This window comes from Terrapene carolina, unplaced genomic scaffold (assembly GCF_002925995.2).
Source record: "Terrapene carolina triunguis isolate 2854851 unplaced genomic scaffold, T_m_triunguis-2.0 Scaffold89, whole genome shotgun sequence".
Taxonomy (NCBI): domain Eukaryota; kingdom Metazoa; phylum Chordata; order Testudines; family Emydidae; genus Terrapene; species Terrapene triunguis.
In genome coordinates, this window is record NW_020664440.1 from 9858822 (window position 1) to 9880286 (window position 21465).

Here is a 21465-nt window from a genome sequence, read left to right on the forward strand (position 1 = left end):
TCCAGCCTAGACCAGACCTCAATTTCCAATATCAGAAAAAAAATTAGGAAAAAAAACCCACCCAATCTTTTTTTGAGTGGAGGAGGAACCCACACACAATTTTCAGGCCATCTTTATACATCATAAAGAAGAAGAAAATAAAAAACAAAGCAAAAAACCAAAATTCCAAGCCCTATTTCTTTTTTCCCTTTAATAAATGCTCTGTATCAGCTGAAATAACATTTAAATTTGTGTTTTCTGATTGCAGTCCTAGTATGTGGACTGAACTTATCCACAGAAATCAACAGTGGTTGACCTGTATAAAGAAGGTAAAACATCCGTAGTGCATTTTTGTCATGATGATTTAGAATCTAGTATTGTAGTTTGTCCAATTGGTCCTCTACCAAAGGACTCTTCTACTGTCCTCTAAGCAAAGGCTTACTCTAAACAATATAACTTGAATAAGACTTTGGGTTAAAGAAAAAAATCAAAACATATGAAATATAAAACAATAATTTATTTACTTGTTAATGTTTGTAACTAATGATTTCATGAAACTGCTTTTATAATTCAGTACATTCAAATCTACAAAGCAAACAGTTACTACAATGGGCATTTCAAATTACACAAACTGTTTTGTGTAAACAACTTAGCTGTACATGCACATTCTTTCAACAGGTTGCAACACTTGCAAACATGCTTTAAAATCCTTTAAAGCTGCAGTGTAGTGTATTTTGCCTCAGGCCTTTCAGCTGAAACCTATATATTTCCTTTAGATACCTTTAAAAAGAAAAATGTTTAAATGCTGATCATAACTCTAAAGCCTGCTGGTTTGATAAATGTTAAATATTACAGGAGAATGACTCTATCAGGAGTTCAATACTTTTGCGATTAACCTTGAGCTAAATATTGATAAACAGCAGTGTGTGCAGAAGTGCACAACAGCAAAGTAATATCACAAAATATGCTTTCATAAAAATACATATTTGCGGTTGCTTTTGTGTTTTTTAGGCAAAGAAAAGCATGTGTAACCTTTTATATGAATACAGTTTAAACAAATTATCTGCTTAAGTATGGTTAATATGTTTTCTGATATTTAAACACTTGATGTAAAAGGTAATGAGTAAAAAAGTACAATCAGTATTCCAAAAAGTTGCATTAATATTGCCTTCAAAAGAGATGGGCGGGTTCTGTCTCCACTTTCCAATAAAGAATGTTGGCACCCAAAGTTGTAGAATTCAGTACTTTAATTATAAAGTTGATGACTGTATCTTATATACAAAAAAACTTGCCACATTGAACGAGGCAGGGATTTCTACCCCAATGGTAGTGTTTTATGTACATAATTCAGCAATGGTGATTATACAGTAGTCACTGACAGGAAGGAATTGTACACTCTTGTGCCATCGGGGGACTTTGTGCCATGAGTTAAGAGTTCTTGGATTGTCATCCAATTATCAAAGATTTTTTTATTCCTTTTCTTCATCATTTTTTTGTGGCTCAGTTCAATGATGTTCATCTCTTTCTTTTCTTCTGCACCTTGCTGTTCCTTTAAACAATCTAACCTGCTCTGCATCATAAACTCACGCCGCCTCCTCTGCTCCTTCGCTTTCACCAAATGCTGCTTCCGTTCCTCCTTGCTCCAATAGCGGCCCATCTTCATCTCGCTTATAGCGTCGTCATCTGTCGTCATACCACTGCGCTCTTCCTTAATCTTTATGGCACGTTCTCTCAGCAGCCTGTCCCTGACTGGCCTCTTTGTGATGTAGCGAGTTCCATCACTCCTGACCTTGACTTTCCATTCCATCCTGGGTTCACTCTGGCTTGAAGAATTAAAGTCTTTGCACATGCTCACTAGGCTCATTTGGCTCTGTGCATATTCCACGGCTGATTTCTGTTGTATCAGCTGCATGTAGCTCTGATAGTGTTGAGCGTGGGCTGGGATATGAGCGTGTTTATAGGGAGAGTGATGATATGGAGAGATGTAGGAGCCAGCCAGTTTTTGAGCTGGGCTTTTGCTTCCATCACTGGCTTTTCGTTCTTTGCTTTCCAGTTGCTTGCCAAGGTCTGGATCTTTAGGTGACGAGAGATATTGAGCAGAGCCGGATTCGTGACTTTCTGAGCTAGGTAGCAAATTCTTCTGGGAGACATTGTATGCCACTGCCCCCTCATTACCTTGACAACTGCTGCCTTCTGCAGTTCTGCGCAGTGAATTGTCCGGGGAAATCTGCAGCGTGAGCGGTGTGCTGCGACAGCTCTCGCCTGTATTATACGCACTCGAGCTATCCTTGTCAGATTTCTCAGGGAGCTCTGTAATGTCTGAGAGCTCGTGCCTGCGCGCATCGATGCTTGTGTTGTAGTTACGGAATCCGCTGTTATGGAGCATCCAGGGCTCCCGGTATTGATCCTTCAGCTGTTGCATTTTATGAGCTCTCACGATATTCAGACACTCCAGCTCAATATTCCGCAGCTCCTCGTTCAGCATCTCCAGCTCCCTGTCAACGCTTTCGTGGTCACTCTTACTTATATCCAGGGCACTGTTATGATAATACAGACTGTATGGGTTGGCAGACTGGACTTGGCACTTCAGCTCCAGCAGTTCGCGGAATCTCTCACATTCATCCACGGGGATGCTGAGGAAGTCTGTGTCTGTGCAGTCGGCTGAGATAAATGACTCATTGCTGAACTGCATGTCACCACTTCCTAGAGTGTCATGACTGTACACCAGCTTCTTCTGGCTTCCTGAAGTGTTAGAGGAAGTGGTGTGATCATCGGCGTTATTCTCCTGCTCTGAGCTTTCATCATTTCGCGTGCTCTCATCTGTGCGTCCCACACCGCTGTCCTTCTCGTGCTGGTTAGATAAGATAGTGGCAGTGTCTGTGGTGCCTCCATCTTCTTCGTGCTTCTTCTAAAATAAAAAAGTATAAATGTCAAAATTAAAGACAAACTCTTTGCGAGTTTAAATAATAATAAAAGCCCTGAGTCATTCTAAGTTTTCTTAATCTACCAGTCATTGCATGTTCACTTATTACCCCAGTGAGTTTAGGAAACATATCATGGACCGGATTTTCCACAGAGCTCAGTGGCAGATTTTCAATTGCTCAACATCCACACTAGGGGCTCGATTTCCGAAAGATCTCCACTCCCCTTCAGGCGCTGAAATTAGGAACAAATTTTAAAAATTGCTCAGCATTTCGCAGCTCCTAATGTGACGCTTATGACCCAACGTGCTGAGCTCTTTTCAAAAATCTGATCTCTTATTTTTGGGGGTGAAATGGGAGCAGAACTCTCTTGAAAAGCTGTTCCCAATTTTAGATCATGGAATGTTGTAGAAAATTCTGGCTGAGAACTGCGGAATTATATGTGAATTAGCATAATTGCAAATGCATTATACATGTGTATGTCAAGGAAGTAACATGGTCTTGTGGTTAAAGTTCTGGGCTGGGGCACAGGAGATCTGGATTAAATTCTTGGCTCTGCCACATACTTTTTGTGTGATCCTGGGTAAGTCACTTGTTCGCTGCCTCAGTTCCCCAGGTATAAAATAATACTCCCTTTCTCCCACCTTTTGCCTCTCCTGTCCACTAAGATTGTAAGCACATCAGGGCAGAGATCATTTCTTATTATGAGTATGTACAATGAATAGCACATTAGGGCTCCAACATTGGCAGGGGACTCTAGGTACCACTGTGATAATCTTTGTCCTTGACACTCTTTGTCTTTGTCACTATCAAGTGTGTTAAACCTGACTTACAATTAAAGCTGATTCAAGTTTTCAAACACATGGAATGTTCTTTCCAGAACTGATTTATGTTTATTAATTAGCTAGCAAGATGGACTGGAAGCTATCATGTATCTACTTCTATTCACCTCAATGACCACAGCCACAATGGTGGATTCCTATGAAGAAGGCTATTAAACGCTTGAACTGTGCTTGTGTTTTAAATGGAAAAAAACAGTAGCAGATTTGAAAATGTATGCTTATTGAGGTGAAGTCTTCTATGCAGCTTGCAGATATCATCCTGGAACTAGATTTTGCAGATCTCCTTTCTGCTTAGATCATCATAAAAGATAGTGGTTGGTTCATTCAGTTGAATTCAGTATCAGAATCTCAAGTGAGGTGTGTGACGTTTTGACAAGGCTGCACAATGGAGTGGCATTACCTGCTGAAGCATGCTGGCAGTAAACTGCATTGCCTGGTGGTGCTGTTCCTCTAGCATGTCCATGTGTAAGTCATCCAGAAAATCATTTCTGTCATCATCCATCCATCCTTCATCCAGCTACATGAAAGGGAATAAATAAATAAAAAAAAAAACCCACACCAAGCATTGTCATAAGGATGAAAACTGACATAAATATATGCTCCCTCTTTGTGGAAAATTATCAGGAGATCAAGGGAGCTGCTTTCTGCAACTTTGCTGTATATCACTCTATGTCTGGCCTATCAGTCCTCATCCTCAAAGGAACCCTGCACACTTTCAAAAGACAAGCCTGGGAGCTTAAATTGATTAATCTGCGAGCCACTAAAAAGCGTGGACTGAACAGAGACACTGGATTGATGGCTTATTACAACAATCTGTAATCCATTAACCCCCCTTTTTGTCTTATGACGGCAGAGATGTTAATGGGCCACTCTACCTTGAATGGTTCCTTACTATTTATGCTAAACAATCTGTTCCACCTTGCATTTTGCTGTGACCCAGGGAGTACTTTCCCCAGACCTGAAGCAGAGCTCTGTGTGGCTCCAAAGCTTGTCTCTCTTCACCAACAGAAATTGGTCCAATAAAAGATATTACCTGACCCACCTTGTCTCTAATGTCATGGGACTAACCTTGCTACAACTACAATGCCTACATGGAAATGAACATGCAGCTCTTTTTTATGTGCTACTCTAAGGACAAACAATGACCTGCCACAAGGAGAACTTTTAGGATTCAATCCCTTCTTTGCATGAGGCTGTTTGCATTCCCAGTAGCAGGATCTGGTCCGCAATAATATATTTGTGCTATTTGCTCAGTTTAGAATACAAATCAATTCTAAAAAAAAAATCTCTCCTTGTCTTTCCTCAAAAGTCCCTCTCCCCTGCTGTCCCCACCAAATTCCCTGCTGTTCCTAGAAATATACGGTAGTTATTTACTTCTGAGGTAGGTGGTGGTTTTGGTGCACGTAGCTAGAATATATATATATTCTATACTCAAATCTTGAACCGATTGCTCGACTTGGGTGGTCAGGCTCGGTAGATGCCATACCTGGAAGTACTGAAATGTCCAGTTTTCTAGGGATGTGAAAGTGGCTACCCTATCCCTCCTCCCCACATCTCCCAGGAAAGAGCAGGAGTGTTCAGGTAGCTGTGGATTCTCCAGACTGACCCTTACCCATGCCCCACCTCCTGCATGCATGATCACAACAGTTTTGAGCAAGGGGGACACATTCACAGGACAACTCTAGTACTACTAATAATTATAGTAAATGCTGCTGAATGTGTGGGACACTCAAATCCCAGCCCTGGAGTAAGCAGGGTAGGATTCAGTTTCAAACCTAGGTCTTGCAGCTGAGAAGAGAAGCCATCTAGGTTAGACCTGACCAGAATGTCAATCACACTTTACACAAAGGCTCCATTTATAGATAGGACACAAAGGGCCAATAAATGATTAATAAGTCCTGGTTAATCAATTGCTATAGAGTATTATAGAGATCAGTACATTATTTGTAACCATGCCATGTAACTATCCACAACACCTTCTACTGATGTATCTATAGCCATCTGTAACAGGTACTCCTCATATCTGTTACATGATTAATCATTTATTAACCCTTTATAAATTGAACCTTAATATTAAGTGTGACAAAATGTCATAGTGAACTCTCAGGAACTTATTTCATGTGTTGTGAGTGTCTCCAGTCTAACCGTATACACCTCTACGCCGATATAACGCGGCCCGATATAACATGAATTCGGATATAACGCGGTAAAGCAGAGCTCCGGGGGGGGGGGGGGGAGCTGCGCACTCTGGCGGATGAAAGCAAGTTCGATATAACGCGGTTTCACCTATAACGCAGTAAGATTTTTTGGCTCCCGAGGACAGCGTTCTATCAGGGTAGAGGTGTATTACTTTTTTTAAAATAGAAAACGAAACCACCTCAAAATCCAGTTACTTTTTTCTAGAATGCAGCTTCTCTGTTTTCAATTTACAGTAAGTATATAGTAGTCTCTCTGTACCTGGATTTCTGGTCTTGCTACAAGTAAGGAGACATTCTTGCTCTCTTCACTGGTTAGAAGTGCCACAGCTTCTTCTCGGTTCTGTACCTCTATGCCATTAATCTAAAAAATATATGAGGGGAAAAAAGTGAAATAATGTTGCCATTTGGATGCTCAAATTCCATTGTGGTGGGCTCCACTGAACTGCATGGCTAGATAGATTCTCATATGAGACAGGCTGCATATTATCTCTGTACAAATCTGAAACAGTAGAGCATGTATGTCCGTGTTGTGGCAGATATTTTGATGGAGAACACCTGAGACTGGCATCTATTCCATATTTTTCATATTTTGTGTGTGTGTGTAGCTATATGGAAGGAGTCTTGTCATAGAAATGGAGCCAGATAGGAGGGGAGAGATATGAGTAGAATCACAACAGGGAACGAGAATAGTTTCATAACTCTGGATATGGCCAAGGGGATAGAATTTCCCAGTGAAGACCACGCCGGCAATTAAAAACGAGGTGGACTTCTAGCCAGTATGATCCTGAGCCGTGAAGTTCTAAAGTACTATCAGATAAATCACTCCTGAAATAGATGCTGTGTTGTGGGAGGACTGCTTATGCTGGTACAGGTATCTGTGTGTCCACATTGTCACAGCATCAGAAGAACTATGCTGGAATGGTTCTTATGCTGTTCCAAAGAGGAGAATAACTGTTGGAAAAAGTGGACGGTTTCCTTGGTAGGAGACAAAATTAAGCATGGATGCATGGCAGGCTGTGCTGGAAACAAAACGGGTTTTGCTGGTAAAATATTCTAGTGTAGACCAGGCCTGAGGGTAGGCTAAAGACAATGAAAATGAGCCACTATTATTGGAAAAGAGGCAGTTAGCTAGGTGCAGAATACTGGCTAACTTTTCATTGCCACACAACTCAAAAATGACTCCTCCAGTTTTACTCAGCTTTTCAAAATAAAAAACACTTTGGGCTAGTACACTATATCTGCAACTTGACCAAGGCTACCAAAACTTGGCCCTTAAGGGTTTACACTGAGGGTGTCTAGATGGAGAGACAGTGTGCAGTAAGCTGGGTTGTAAATCAGTCGCGCACTAACCTGCCGCACCCTAATTGGCTGTGTGGACCCTGCTATCATGCACTAAAGGGAACTTTCAGTGCACAGGACCAGGGGTCTGCCTGGCCAGTTAAACCCCATCTCGACGCACTGTCTAGACAAGCCCTAAACCTGAAAAACGGTAGCTCAAAGGAAAATTTTTGAGGAAAGTTACAAGGGAGGGCGGAATTATTAAGGCTATAATGGAATGATTCACTGCAGCAATCCTAAAAGAAAGTGTGTGAAGCAATTTGATGTGTAAATTCAAATGGCTACAGTACATCGCAGAACGCAAGTAAGCTCTGAATTATTTGCACACATACTTGAATAATGCGATCTCCCTCCCGCAGGCGACCATCTTTCGCAGCAATGCTGTTGGGATCAATCTGCAAAACAAAAGACATGTAAACAGTGTAAACTGATGCAGCAAGCCCGGAGGTGCCGGGGCTCTGAACTGCCAGGCCTAGAGGTGCCGGGGCTCAGCCCAGCACAAATTAAGCACTGCTCGTATATGCTATGGAGGTTTAAAAGCTCAATCTTTCACTTCCCATTTTAAACATGATATTTGCAATGCAAGTAACATGGGTTAAATTGAGATGTCAGCATCCAGGGCTGGGTCCATTTTTTTTATTTCATAAATAATTATTAGAGTTCTCCCTTGCTTTCATGAGAAGGGGGGAACCACAAATTTAAAATGACTGGGTTAAATGTAAAAGGTTTTCTTCCTGACATGAGCCTCCAGAGAAGACAGGCTTGTATTACATATTAGAAAAGTTTGCTCATTTGTGCTTTCATAATTAACATTTTAATTTTCAAATGCAGTTATCTGATCTATGCCTGCAATTCTTTTACATGGAATAATGGAAGGATTAGGCCCTAATTGGTATGTTGTAATGGAGGAATATGTTACATTTAAGTTTGTTTTTCCCTAAATAACTATTTAATTTGAAATGGATCCATGAGTGATAAAAGGTTAGCTAAGTCTATGTATAAATTACTGTTTGTTGTATAAAAGGAAGCACAGAATGTCAAGCAGGCATGAAATATTCACTTGCAACCTAATAAAAATGCTTGCAATTTTATTCTATTTATCTTGGTTTTCAGAGCAATGAAAAATAGACATCAGATGCATTAAGAACATTAAGAATTCTTGGTAAATTTAATCTGAAGTTAAATACACTGTATGGATCTATTTCAGTAAACACGAGAGTTAGGTGTCAATGTAATGATTGTGGTGTCCATGGACAACATTTTTTTAAGGATCTAATGATCTGACACTACTAAAAATATACATTTTTATTTCATGGTAGAGAGGATGTGGCATTTCATGTTTGTTGGCACAATCACTCAAAGAAACAGGTTTTTAATTAAAACGACTGGGACTTTTCAGCTTGGAAAAGAGGCAACTAAGGGGGAATATGATAGAGGTCTACAAAGTCATGAATGGTAATGATAAAGTGATATTTACTCCTTCAAATAACACAAGAGCTGGGGGTCACCAAATGAAATTAATAGGCAGCAGGTTTAAAACAAACAAAAGGAAGTACTTCACACAATGCAAAGTCAACATGTGGAACTCATTGCCAGGGGATGTTGTGAAGGCCAAAACTATAATGGGGTTCTAAAAAGAACTATATAAGTTCATGGAGGCTAGGTCCAGCAATGGCTATTGGCCAAGCTGGTCAGGGATGCAACCCCACATTCTGGGTATCCCTGCTAGAAGCTGGGAGTGGATGACAGGGGATGGATCACTCGATAATTGCCCTGTTCTGTTCATTCCCTCTGAAGCACCTGTCATTGGCCTCTGTTGGAGGACAGGATACTGGGCTACATGGACCACTGGTCTGATCCAGTGTGGCTGTTCTTATGCAATAGTTCTACGTCTACACTAGAAACTTCAAAGTGCTGCCGCGGGAGCGCTCCCAAGTGTGAGAGAGCTCACCCAGCGCTCCTGGTAATCCACCTCCACGAGGGGAATAGCTCCGAGTGCGGCTCCCAGCGCTCGGAGCCTGTCCACACTAGCACTTTAAAGCACTCTAACTTGCTGTGCTCAGGAGGGTCATTTTTCACCCCCCTGAGCCAGCAAGTTAGAGCGCTATAAAATGTAAGTGTAGACAAGCCCTAACTCTCAAGGTGGTAGAAAGGCGAGGGTACAAAGCATGTTTTGCCCTTTGACATTGTCTCCAGATTATGTTACAGGATTAGGTAGGGGTTCTCAAATTTAGGGGCACAACTAGAGTTTGCTTGGACATGAATTGTTACTGAGAACAATTTATAAGAAAACGAAAAAGGTTTTATTTTGCTCAACACTTTTTCTTCAGAAGATTTTGGGTTTTCAATGAAAACATGAAAAATTTCATCAAAATCAAAGCGTTTCCATGGAAATGTCCATTTTGACAAAAAAGTAATTTTTCGACCAAAAAAGAACATAAACTTCACTTGGGAAGCTGAGAACAGATTTTTGTGGGAGTTACAACATTAGTGACACCAGAACCAGGCTTTTTATGTATATACTGATGACGCCTTCCAATTTTTCAGCCTTCCCATATGAGTGTTTGTGGGATTTTGCAATGGTTAGTGCTTCTCTGAACAGTGCTGTTCCATTGGAGAGAACAACAGGCCAGTCATAGGAGCTTGATGTGAAACATTTTACAGTAGAATTATATAATCTGTCCATACACATACAGCACTCCAGGTTATTAACATGGAGTATAGCATATAAAAAAGGGTTGGGTTGGTGCAGCTCATATCAAGGCCACAAGCTACTGTAGCCCTCTGACTGCATGGATGGGTGGGGGTAGTTGCCTTGAGTGGGGGCCGAGGGGAGGGATAAGATTATGTGAGAGCCTCATCCACATAACGGGGAGTTGGGTGAAAGGGAATTGGTGCCAGATTGTCTAATGATGGCAATACTTGGTTTTAAAGCTTACCAAGACTAATGGAAGTTCTGTGGGTGGTGGATCTAGAACAAATGTGTGGGCCTTAAATTGTAGAAATATAAATATATGTCATTGTTAGAGAAGAGAGCGCAGAAGAAGAAACATAAATGAGAAACGCCGGAGGGAATTTGTTTTCTATTTTAAGGTACAATCTTGTCTTTGGACATGCACTAAACTGAAATACTGGGTGAAATCTTGGCCCCACTAAAGTTAATGGGAATTTTGCCATTGACTTCAATGGACACAGAATTTTACCCATTACGTGGTGGAAAGGAAAATAAGCAATTATCTTCCAATTATTCCACTCCCAAACGTTTTTGGAACATCACCAGACATGACAGAATAGGAGCAGGGATGATATTTTTCTTAGCCTTTGTCTTACAAAGACAAATTGTACCATATGTAAAGCAGCTCAATCTTACCTCGCTAACATAAATACCAATGTCATCTTCATCATCAGTTCGATAACATACAGTAAGGCCGAGCTTGTCCTGGCTGTTCACTCTATGCAAGTCCACTTCCTAGGCAAAGAAAAGGATGTTCTGAATAAGACATCAGTGAGTGATGAAAGCAATTTTTCAAATGCAATGAAAATATTTTGCTTCAATGATATACTGGATCTCTTTTCATTTTACTGTGAAGACCATGTTAACTTACTGAGTGAAAAGTGGATTATGTGCAGACAATCAATACCTAGGGCATTTTTGACCCTTCAATCAATATAAAGTCATTTTGAAAATGGACCTTTTATTGATCTTAAAGAAGAAAAATTACCTATATTTCATGTGGTGCCAAGACTTCCAATGCTAAAATATTTTAGAAAGTATTATTTCAATATTTGCCATAGGTTGCATATATTTTCCTATGAATAGTGCAACATTTGACAATATTTTCTGATTTGGAAGAGTACACCACGCTGTGTTACATTAATCTTCATAGTTTTGTAACTTTATGAGAGGAACGACTTAATAAGTTGCTAAGCAAAGAAAAGAAAGAAGCTGGTGGCTGCAAGATCAATGTATTTTCAGCAATGGGTGTGACAGTGGCTGTAGAAATATATTTTTAGCTTTGCCAGAATGTAGATTGAGCACACAGGCCACACTATACCATTCCAGCATTCTCTGGTGGCACAGTTAGTCTTGGAGGAATGTAGGTTTTCATTTAAAAAATATTAAGATTCTAGACTTGTGAAAAAACATCCTCTGTTAGATTCTCCCCATGTTCATGTGCCCTTTGCATCAGTACACAGGTTGGTAAAGCCAGTTAATATGCCCAGCTGAGTTTTTTTCCATAGTGCAGAGGGATCTCCAGCTGGCACAGTCTGCCTCCTCCCACTGCCTCACCATCTCAAGAGTGGTGTGCTGAGAATCACAGAAAATTTCAAGCATTCACAGTTCTCGGACGTAGGACCTTGCCTGGAATCATGTCCTAGTCGTGGCCAATCTGTGATTCTGCTGCATCACTCCTGAGAAGGCTTCCACAAGTGACATGAGGAATTATGTCCTTTCCCCCCCCCCCCCCCCCTACAGATAGGTAAGCAATGGTATGGGTAGCAAACTGTTTTTAGAGGGCCCTGACAGCTGATTAATGGAGTGCAGCCTTGAAAGGGGCCATATGTTCTTTGCTGCCTGAAAAATAAAGATGCTGTGATGGAGACCTGCTGTTGGAAATGGGATTAGAGAGAGCAGAAAAACTGGTCAAAAGCATGGGATCAGAATGAGGGCATGAGCCTATGTATGAATCCCTGAACTTTCTCACGACAAGCCGTGAAGAAACCCTATCTTAGCAACTTTTGCTGCTGCTTGTCCGTTCTAATGTAAAAGTCTTGATAACATAATTAATTATTTCTGAACATCTCTCAATTTCAACCTGCGGTGCCATTCATATGGGGAAAGACAATGAAACAAGCTGATATGAATAATTTATTGGCTTGTCTAGATGACAGCTGTCAAGATCAGCAGTCTCTTGTTATTTACTTGTCAACATGTGTAATTTTTTTTTTTAAAAACCCACACCATAGCAGTAAATGTCAATGACATTTCAGATGATATTTAAATGGTTTCAATCAATAGTATCCATGGTGAACTTCAGCTTCCCCTCTCCCCTCTTATGTTACAAAAAGGTTGAACACCTTGCTCTAATTGCAGAATTTTTCCATATTTCTAAAGCTTTGCCATTTCTAGACAGGAGACTGAAACTGTTCAATAGGAATGATTAGATAAAGTGGGGCTGATTCTGATCTCAATTATGCTGGTGTACATCCAGAGTAACTCTTTTGATGTCAGTGGGTTTATTTTGGATTTTATGGGGGAGAATCAGGCATTATGCCACTAAATTAGGTTTAGCTCAGTTCTTCTGCATTTTTCTGTAAACCTTAACAAAGGGGCTTCATGTCTTTAAGAGGGCTTTATGCACTCTAAGCATCTGAGAATGTGGCTGTGAAGAAAAGAATAAGATAATTTTTAGCTGCTGTACAAGATCATATTGTCTTATATCTGCAATGAAAGAATATAGCAAAGTGTGAAACACTTCAGCCTCGTTAGATGGATCCTATTTGATGATTAATACTTCACTATTTTTTGGGGGAGGTGGACAAGGTATTTGTCCATTCTTGCTTATAGCTTATATTTACTAATGACACTCATTTGTTTCAATGCATTTTATATAATTGTGCATTTTAATACATAAGCATGAGGGATAGTCTGATGTGACATATTTAGAAGGGGATAAATCACCTCAGGGAATTTTAAAATATATATAAGGAAACCAATCTTTAGACAGGTGGCCTTTTGAAAAAAAAAATCCTGCAAAAAGAGACTCAGAGCAGGTGTTTAGTACCTGATTTTTTTTTTTTTTACAGATAATTAATTGGTAGACATACCCTTGGGTAATCCCTCTAGCCCTGGGAAGAAGTAGAATAATTGGGATTTCATGTTACTCTAAATGTGATAATTTTGTGTACTGAAAAATAGGAACAGCTGTTTTCTATGTGCCTTTTCCTCAATAAAGTTTTAATGTAATCATAAAGCTTTGAAAGGTTTTATATGTATAAGTACACAAATCCAAATTCTTTAAAGCAAAGGCTATTTTCCATATTCAGAGTCAATTTTTTTTAATGCATAGGTTCTGTTACATGGGGGGAAAAAATCACAATCTGCAAAGCCCAATGATAGTTTGTCCATTTGTATTTGAGAATGAAAAATCTAGGAATTAATATTGGCATGTCGATTTTTTTGAAAGGGTAAATTAAAACTTGACTCCTTTGACATTCTACATCTCCTGCCTATCACTTTGGAGTTCCTGTACTGCAAGACAGGCAAATGGCTTTATCCTGCAAGCCCTAATCCTGTTGCAGATGACAAAAGTTTCATGTGTGGTGATTGCTGGATTGCTCCCAAAGTCCCTGCCATGTGGACATTCTTTTAGCTTAGTTTGGTGTTTTATACTAGAACTGGGATGGAGGAATATTTTCGGCTGGATAGATGCTCAGACATTGTGATGACCCGTGTAGAAGATCATAGCTACATTATGAAACACATCAGCCACCTACATTGGGAAAGAGGAGACAATGTATGCGTATGACACCTGGAACAGATCCACAGACGTTAGAAACTGGACAATGGGGGTTTTCACTAGATGCTGTAATGTCAGGAGCAGTGTTCATAAGATACAAATCAGAATTACATTCTATATGTATTGCTGTAATATAACCTTTATAGACATAAGAAAAATGACCTGGATCCTTTGCTTGCGAACATCTGGTAAAAGTGGAATTTGTACATACGTTTGACGGAAATGTTAGAATACTCTCCATACTCAATTTGAAAACTGCTTAAAAGAATGGTTGGCTTAGAGACCAGGGGAGCTCAAAAAGTGTGTTGCTAAAACCTGTGTGACATTTATAGCAAGGCAAGAAGAATGATCATGCACTATGATATTATTATGCCTCCACACACTTGTAATAATAGATTCAGAATTAGTGGTAAGAGTAAATTAACCTCTATCCCCAAAAGGACATTCATTCGCAACAGATTATTGAATTGTTTTACAGATGATTTGAAATTATGGCCAGTTTGCACATTTCTAAAAAACCCAGACCTTTGCTTAAAAAGGCAAAAATGAGCATTAAACATTCGAAACAAATGGCTAGTGATGACTGAAAGGGTCAGAGATTCAATTTGGATGTCTAGCCAAAGCTTGAAATAAATACATTTTTTAAAATGAAGCTTTTTGTATGCTGAGCCTTGAGATACCAAACCAACAGGGCTTCTCCTTTTCTGCCAGTCTCCACAGTGGATAAAACGTGGAGATGGGGAGACATCAAAGCCTTTGTGATGTCAGTATCCCGACATACTGTAAGGAGCTTACTGACCACCGTGCTGTAGTTGTTTTATTCAGCAGGAGGAAAAAACTTTTGTTGGCTGTCTCTTGAGCTAACAGCACAGGAACTGGTCCCTATATTAGAGCATGGTGCTTACGAGGGTTCCCCTGCTTTGTGCTGAAGATGATTTCCCATTTGTACCTCAACAAGGAAGCTGATCTTCTTTCCCTGTTTCCTTGCTCTACGAGTGGCAAAGAAAAAGATGTTTCATGTGTTGTATTTCTAAGGGTAAATTACATTTAGTATTATGCTTCTTATTTCAGCCTGGGTGCCAAAAGGGCCTTTTGGGGGTACCTCTCAGTTGCACTATAGAGAGGCCAGAAAGTTAGATTAATTGTTCAGCACGACAGGACCAGAGACAGGCATGGTCTTGTCCAGATAAAAGGCAGCATTGGAATCCCTGTGGAAAACAACCTGAAGATTGGTCACTCTCCTAGCTAAGCAGATGGCCAGTAGTAAGGCAATTTAAAAGATGATGGAAACTCTCTAACATTGCTCACATGGGTCCCAAAGGTAATTAGTTTCAGACCTAGTTCCCCCTTCCCTTCCCTGAGGTAGTTTGTTTGGTCTAAAATGTTTTGCTACCTCTGGATGTGTTCTAATGGAAGAATGTCAAAATATTCATCTAGGTGACTCTGCTTTTTCAGTCTCAACAATTGATCACTTAATCTATTCAGAGTCATTCACAGCCTAAGCATGTCTACGGGTGTTGGAGTGCCTTAGTGCATCTTTGAATCTAATGCCAGGTGCAAAACTGGCCCTTAAGCAGACCAGTTCCTAGGAAAAGGAAAGAGATCTTGAATCAGCTGATCACCCAGACTTTAGACTACAGAAAAGTGTACCATGAACACCCCCTCCCTCGCTGTCTTCATCCATGTCATCCAGAAATGGGTGGATGAAGAGATGCCTCCACCGATCAGTCAACATCACAGTGGCCATGGCCTGGGGGAAGGAATCAGGCACTCGAGGCAGGTCTCTGAGCTGTCAGTGCTGCCCCAATACAAAACAAGAGGAAATGGCTAGGCAACTGGGTATGCACATGCCAATAGCAGACAATCTCTAAGTTGATCTTCTGAGCTCAGAGCAAAGCTCCTCCCTCTGGAAGAAAGCCGGCTGGGGGAAGGTGCCTTAAATTTAGGATAGAGTAAAACCTACTGTGCACACAGGGACTACAAAATATAGCAGTATGCGTCTGAGCATGCTGCCATCTCCTGTCAAATAGTTCTGGATTGTCTTTGTTTGAAGAGGAGAAACTGAAAGTAGAGGAGGGTATCAAAGCATACTGGATGGGGTAATCTCCAGACCCGGTAACCAGTTTTCAAATATGGATTCTTACATGGACACTAATGCAACTAAAGACCCATTTCAGGCTTCGAAGAGTGGATTTCAGTCATCAAAGTGTCTATCACCAATGATTAGATATTGGGGGAGGATGTACACCAGGGTAGAGCTTGTGAGAGGGTGGGTATCAGAGATACATGCCTCTTCATGCTGAGGAACCTCCTGCAAGAGTGGTTCTTGCCTAGCATGAATTGTGCATAAGGGACTCGACTAGGAGAAGTGGAAGAACTTGGAAAAGTCAAAGGGCTTCTGTTGTGTTCCCCCCCCCCCACCCACACATGATATGCTTTGTCTCAAATAGAAATGTAACTTGGAAGAATTCCTCTCAATCCCTATACTTGAGAATAAAATGCACATCCTGCTTGGACAAACAGGAAAGTTGGAAAGGGAAATAACATAGTAAACATTGAGAGAACAAGTGCACATACCCTCAGTTCAGAATTTTCTCCTTTGTAGTCCAAAGGAATTAACATACTAAGGGAACCTTCTATAGTACCTATCTGGCAGCTGGGTTGACTTGGTCTGAATAAACATTTAATCCATGACATCCCAGGGAAATCATGCAGTGCTTCTCTTTCAACCTGAAATTAATTCTGTCTGGGTCTCTTTGCAAATTTGAATGTATTTACTAACTTAAAATGAAATATTAATTCCATATTTTTTCAGTCAGATCCTGGTGAAAGAACTGTTAAAGAAGTCATTTTGTTTATTTACTTTTACTGAATTGAACACATAATAGTAAATTTGGACCATGAATCAATTTTTGAGAGAAACCTTAGGAGCCCGAAATGGGTACACAATTTTGGTGTCTTTTTTAATGATTCCAGCATAAACTATACCCTATAGACATTTACAGAAGAATGTTGCCAACCTGTGTGTTTCACTGGTTTGACCTTGTTTACTTGTTACAAGTCAATAACTAGACAGTTATAGGTCATAAAAGTTTAGACAAGGAGCTCTGATTGAAATTCAGAGCACATTTTATAGACATAAAAGCCCACAAGGGTGACTAGATGGTTTTCTTGCTTTAGAATTCCCACTATAGTCAACGAAACAAGTGCCTTTGTGGTCTGTTAAAGTCCATCTATCAATAGGCAAACAAAAAAGCAACTAGCTAGTCGAGTCTTTGTTATAGCACTTTGACTCTTCCATTGATCTTAGTCTCCAAGATTTGAACAAGAATCTGTAGTGATTTTTAAGAAATCCTAGTAGGCCACAGAGATGTTTCAAATGTTCAGCTGCTTGTGTTACTGAGCTGATCACCTTTTGCCACCAAGTACTGTATCAATGTCAAAATTATTAATGTTGGGGTTTAAGCCACGTTAACAACTGGCTACGGAAGTGCACATGTTTAAACAATTTTCAGCTCAACTGGTTGATCTTCTAATGGAAGCAATATAATTTATTCACAATATTAGATTTCTTAAGACTCTACACCTCTACCCCGATATAATGCGACCCGATATAACACGAATTCGGATATAACGCGGTAAAGCAGCACTCTGGGGGGGCAGGGCTGCGCACTCCGGCGGATCAAAGCAAGTTCGATATAACGCGGTTTCACCTATAACGTGGTAAGATTTTTTGGCTCCCAAGGACAGCGTTATAGCGAGGTAGAGGTGTATTTTGAAAAGACAGTTGCAGAAAATGCTAATGTGCTTAACATTTTCCCATAGTGTATAAAAGATACTGTACAGAGACATTGTAACAACAAAAACGTCGACAGCTGCGGATGAAATCACTGATATCTTGATTCTTGTCTGATTTCTATTTGAATTTGTATACAGAGACCAATTACAGCCAGACCTGTAGAATTTAGTCATCTTGTAATTTTTTTATGTGGATTAAGGCCTTGATCCTGCAAACACTAATGTAGGTGAGCAACTTCATGCTCATGGGGTGAGATTCTCAAAAAGTGCTGCCTAACTCTGCTTCCATTGAATTCAATGGTAAAACTTGCCCTGGTTTAAATAGTGGCCGAGCTAGGTGAGCACTGATCTCTTTGGAAAGTGAAGTGTTACCAGGACTGAGCTGTAAGAAATCAGTGGTGCATCCAAACTGAGTGTAACCTTTTGTGTTACATCAGCATATGGACAACCAAGCATATATTAACCAGGTCAGACTTCAGTGACAAAGACAGATGCATTAGTCAGTGGCTACAGAAATATTAGGACCTATATTACCAGTGTAAATGTAGAAGTAAAAATAATAACTTCAGTGAAGCTACTCATGAGCATAATGTTAGATATATGCTTAGGTACCTTGCTGAATCATGCCCCATGTGTATAAATTGCACTCTAAGTGGCAGGAGGGTTGGTAGTAATGTAATGAAATTCATAAAGGGAAAATTGAAAAAAATAAGCTTCCAGTTGGGATATACAAGATTTTCCCAATGGAAGTGTTGGAAGTTCCATTGCTTTAAGACATTTTAAAATCGACTGGATAAAATAGAAATTTTGCATTAGCAGGAAGATGGATTTAGATGCGCTCAGATGTCTGTTCTGCTTTTAATGTCTATGGCTAGGTCTACACTACAGCGGGGGGTCGACCTAAGATACGCAACTTCAGCTACGTGAATAGCGTAGCTGAAGTGGCGTATTTTAGGTCGACTTACCTGGCTGTGAGGACGGCGGCAAGTCGACTGCTGCCGCGCCGCCGTTGACTCCGCTACCGCCTCTTGCCGTGGTGGATTTCCGGAGTCGACGGCAGAGCCATCAGGGATCGATTTTATCGCGTCTTCACTAGACGCGATAAGTCGATCCCCGATAGACCGATTGCTACCCGCCGATCCGGCGGGTAGTGAAGACGTGCCCTTAGATTCTATACATATACTGCTGTAACTTTTCAGTTATAAGAAAGAGAAAAACAGCGTAGTAATTTGAGATATTTTCTTTGATCTCCACTTACAATTTTAAAATAGCTTTATATGATTAAGACTGGCAATCTTTGCTTCCAATCCCATGGATATTTAGAAAACAATTAATACCACTGAAACACTGACGTGTAAAAATCATCTATTATGAATTTGTGGTACATGTTGTTCCACCTACAAAATCATATTGTTTTTCAAATCATGTAATAAATATGTAATTACATATGGCCAGATCCTCAGGTATGGAATAATGTCCGTTTACACCAGCGGAGGATCTAGCTCATGATTACACAACATAGTTGTATAAGCTTTAATTTTTGCCGCCTACAGTGTAACTGGAGAGAAATATGCTTATGCATAATTGTTAAAGATGTCTTTTGACATTCTACATGTGTAATTGTAGTTTAATGCTAAATAAGAAGACCGTGACACATGACAATATATAAAACATTTTGAATTTTAAATTTTTGTTGATAGTTATTAAATACCTCTAATTCTAACTCGTCTCTGTCCATTTCTTGATGAATGCCTCCCATGTAGTCATTCGGGTCATAGTATTCATGCACCGATGAATGACTGGAAAAATAAAGTATGTTTTAGGATAAGATGCCCTGTTCTAATTAGCATATTAATCCATCCTAGTCTCATGGCAGGTCATCACTAACATGACAGACAATCAGACCAACAAGTATGGTGTAGAGTGCACTGTTTATAATAATAAATACACCAAGTGAAAACTAGACAGATATAGTTGCACCTTAAATATGATGAATATAAAGACAGAAGCAAAAGACCCCTCTAATGTTTTATATTGTAAATTTAAAATTTGTGACCTTTCCCCTCAGAACGCAAAGCCAATCCCATAAAACAAAAAGGAGTTGGTGAGGTGAGAAGGGGGCTGCATGGTGAACTGGTAAAACTAGGACAAAATTGTAAGATAAATGAAACTATAACTCTGCTGATAGATGGGCCGAACGTCGCCTGCATAGATGATGCTTTAGAATTTTTGAATAAAAACCTGGGGCTGCAAAGTGCTACGTTTTTCAGAAAAGATCTTATAGTGCACATATACTTCACATCTGAGTAGCACCTTTCATCAAAGAATGTCCAAGTGCTTTGGATATATTAAGACATGCAATATCTCTGAGGGGTGCAGTTTATAGATGGGGATACGGAGGCACAAAGAGGTTTACCCAAAGAGGTCAGAGTGAATCTAGCTGAAAAGGGATTAGAAGCGTGCAGTTTGAGGAAAAGATGTAATATATATGAGATTATGGAGATCAGAACTTTGACAATTTTGCACAAGAATAGCTTGAGTGTGAAAGGTTAGCACAAAGGGAGAGATCAACTGGATACAGCCAAGAATACGGGAGGCTCTCACAGTTTTTGCAAATGTAGTTTGGCTCTTGCCTGCAACACCCCTGCTGTTTCTTCTCCTGGTTTCTGCTAAGCAGACACTTCCAATTGTTCTCAGCTGTGTGATTACTGCTGTTTTGTGATATGGACAAATGTTCTTCAGGGAGTATGATGAGAATGTTAGGCTTGTTTTTATTTATAAACTGAGTTGGATTGCAGCCCATGTATGCAGAGGTGAAACTACCTTTGCCATCTTAGTTAATATTTGTACTTTTCTTTGAAGATGTAAAGTGCTCTCAAATTGCTAAGGATTATTATAATCATTATTTGGTCCTCCGCTATTTAGGATTAAAACAATAGGTTATTAGTGATTGGCAATTGAAACACAATGGGGTGTGTTTAATGATTAGCAATTTAAACACACTCCACTCTCTTTAAATTGCCAATCATTATTGGCATGTTGTTTTAAAATTCCAGCTCCCCTCAGACAGCTGCACTACTTGCACTTTGGGGATTTTCAGCAGTATAATGCTTTGGTGATCGCCAACTTTATTTACTTCTAAGATTGAAGTGAACTCCATTTGATTCCTTGTTAACTAGATGCACGTTCTGTGTAAGTGAGAGGCCATTTAAAGAACAGTATCTGCTATTTTGCTGAAATGTCTGGGTTGTTCTTCAAGGGTCACACTGATTTCAGTGGACATTGAAACAGGCAGCAAGAGAAGTTAAACATAAAGGATCATTTTTACACTTATTGTACCAGGAAAAAAAAGCACGAAAACCATTTGCATCTGCAAAACTCTTCATTTGCATGCACAGTTGGGTTAGTAGGGTATTTAAATACCTCTTTGCATGCACAAGCCCTTTTACATCTGAATATGAGTTTGGCATGCCCAGTTGTTCGGGTGCAGCTCAAAACCAGGCCACTGATGATGTCCAGAGTTCTAATCAATATCTCATGTGGGAGTGGCAGTGTTAGCCCTGATCTACACTGGGGGGTGGGGGGAGATCGATCTAAGTTACGCAACTTCAGCTACGTGAATAACGTAGCTGAAGTACTTAGACCGACTTACCATGGTGTCTTTACCGCGGTGAGTTGACTGCGACCACTCCCCCGTTGACTCTGCCTGTGCCTCTTGTCAAGCTGGAGTACAGGAGTCGACGGGAGAGCTCTCGGGAATAGATTTATCGCATCTAGATGCGATAAATCGATCCCCGCTGGATCGATCGCTACCCGCCAACATACCCTTAGGATCAATCTTACTGGTGGGTCTGTTATGCATGAATGT

General features: G+C 40.1%; 1 protein-coding gene across 3 annotated transcripts in view; it reads right to left on the reverse strand.

Annotated features, from left to right (window-relative positions):
* Positions 1-476: 476 nt before the first annotated feature.
* The window catches only part of PDZRN3 (PDZ domain containing ring finger 3), a 204234-nt gene continuing 183245 nt past the window's right edge, over positions 477-21465 (reverse strand). For all 3 annotated transcript variants that reach the window (XM_024195494.2, XM_024195426.2, XM_024195568.1), the window contains 6 exons: positions 19309-19396; positions 10649-10747; positions 7611-7673; positions 6200-6301; positions 4143-4259; positions 477-2887 (listed from right to left, as the gene is read on the reverse strand). In XM_024195494.2, coding sequence (XP_024051262.1) covers positions 1340-2887; positions 4143-4259; positions 6200-6301; positions 7611-7673; positions 10649-10747; positions 19309-19396 — 2017 coding nt within the window. In that variant the 3' untranslated portion in view covers positions 477-1339. The remainder of the gene's footprint in view (positions 2888-4142; positions 4260-6199; positions 6302-7610; positions 7674-10648; positions 10748-19308; positions 19397-21465) is intronic.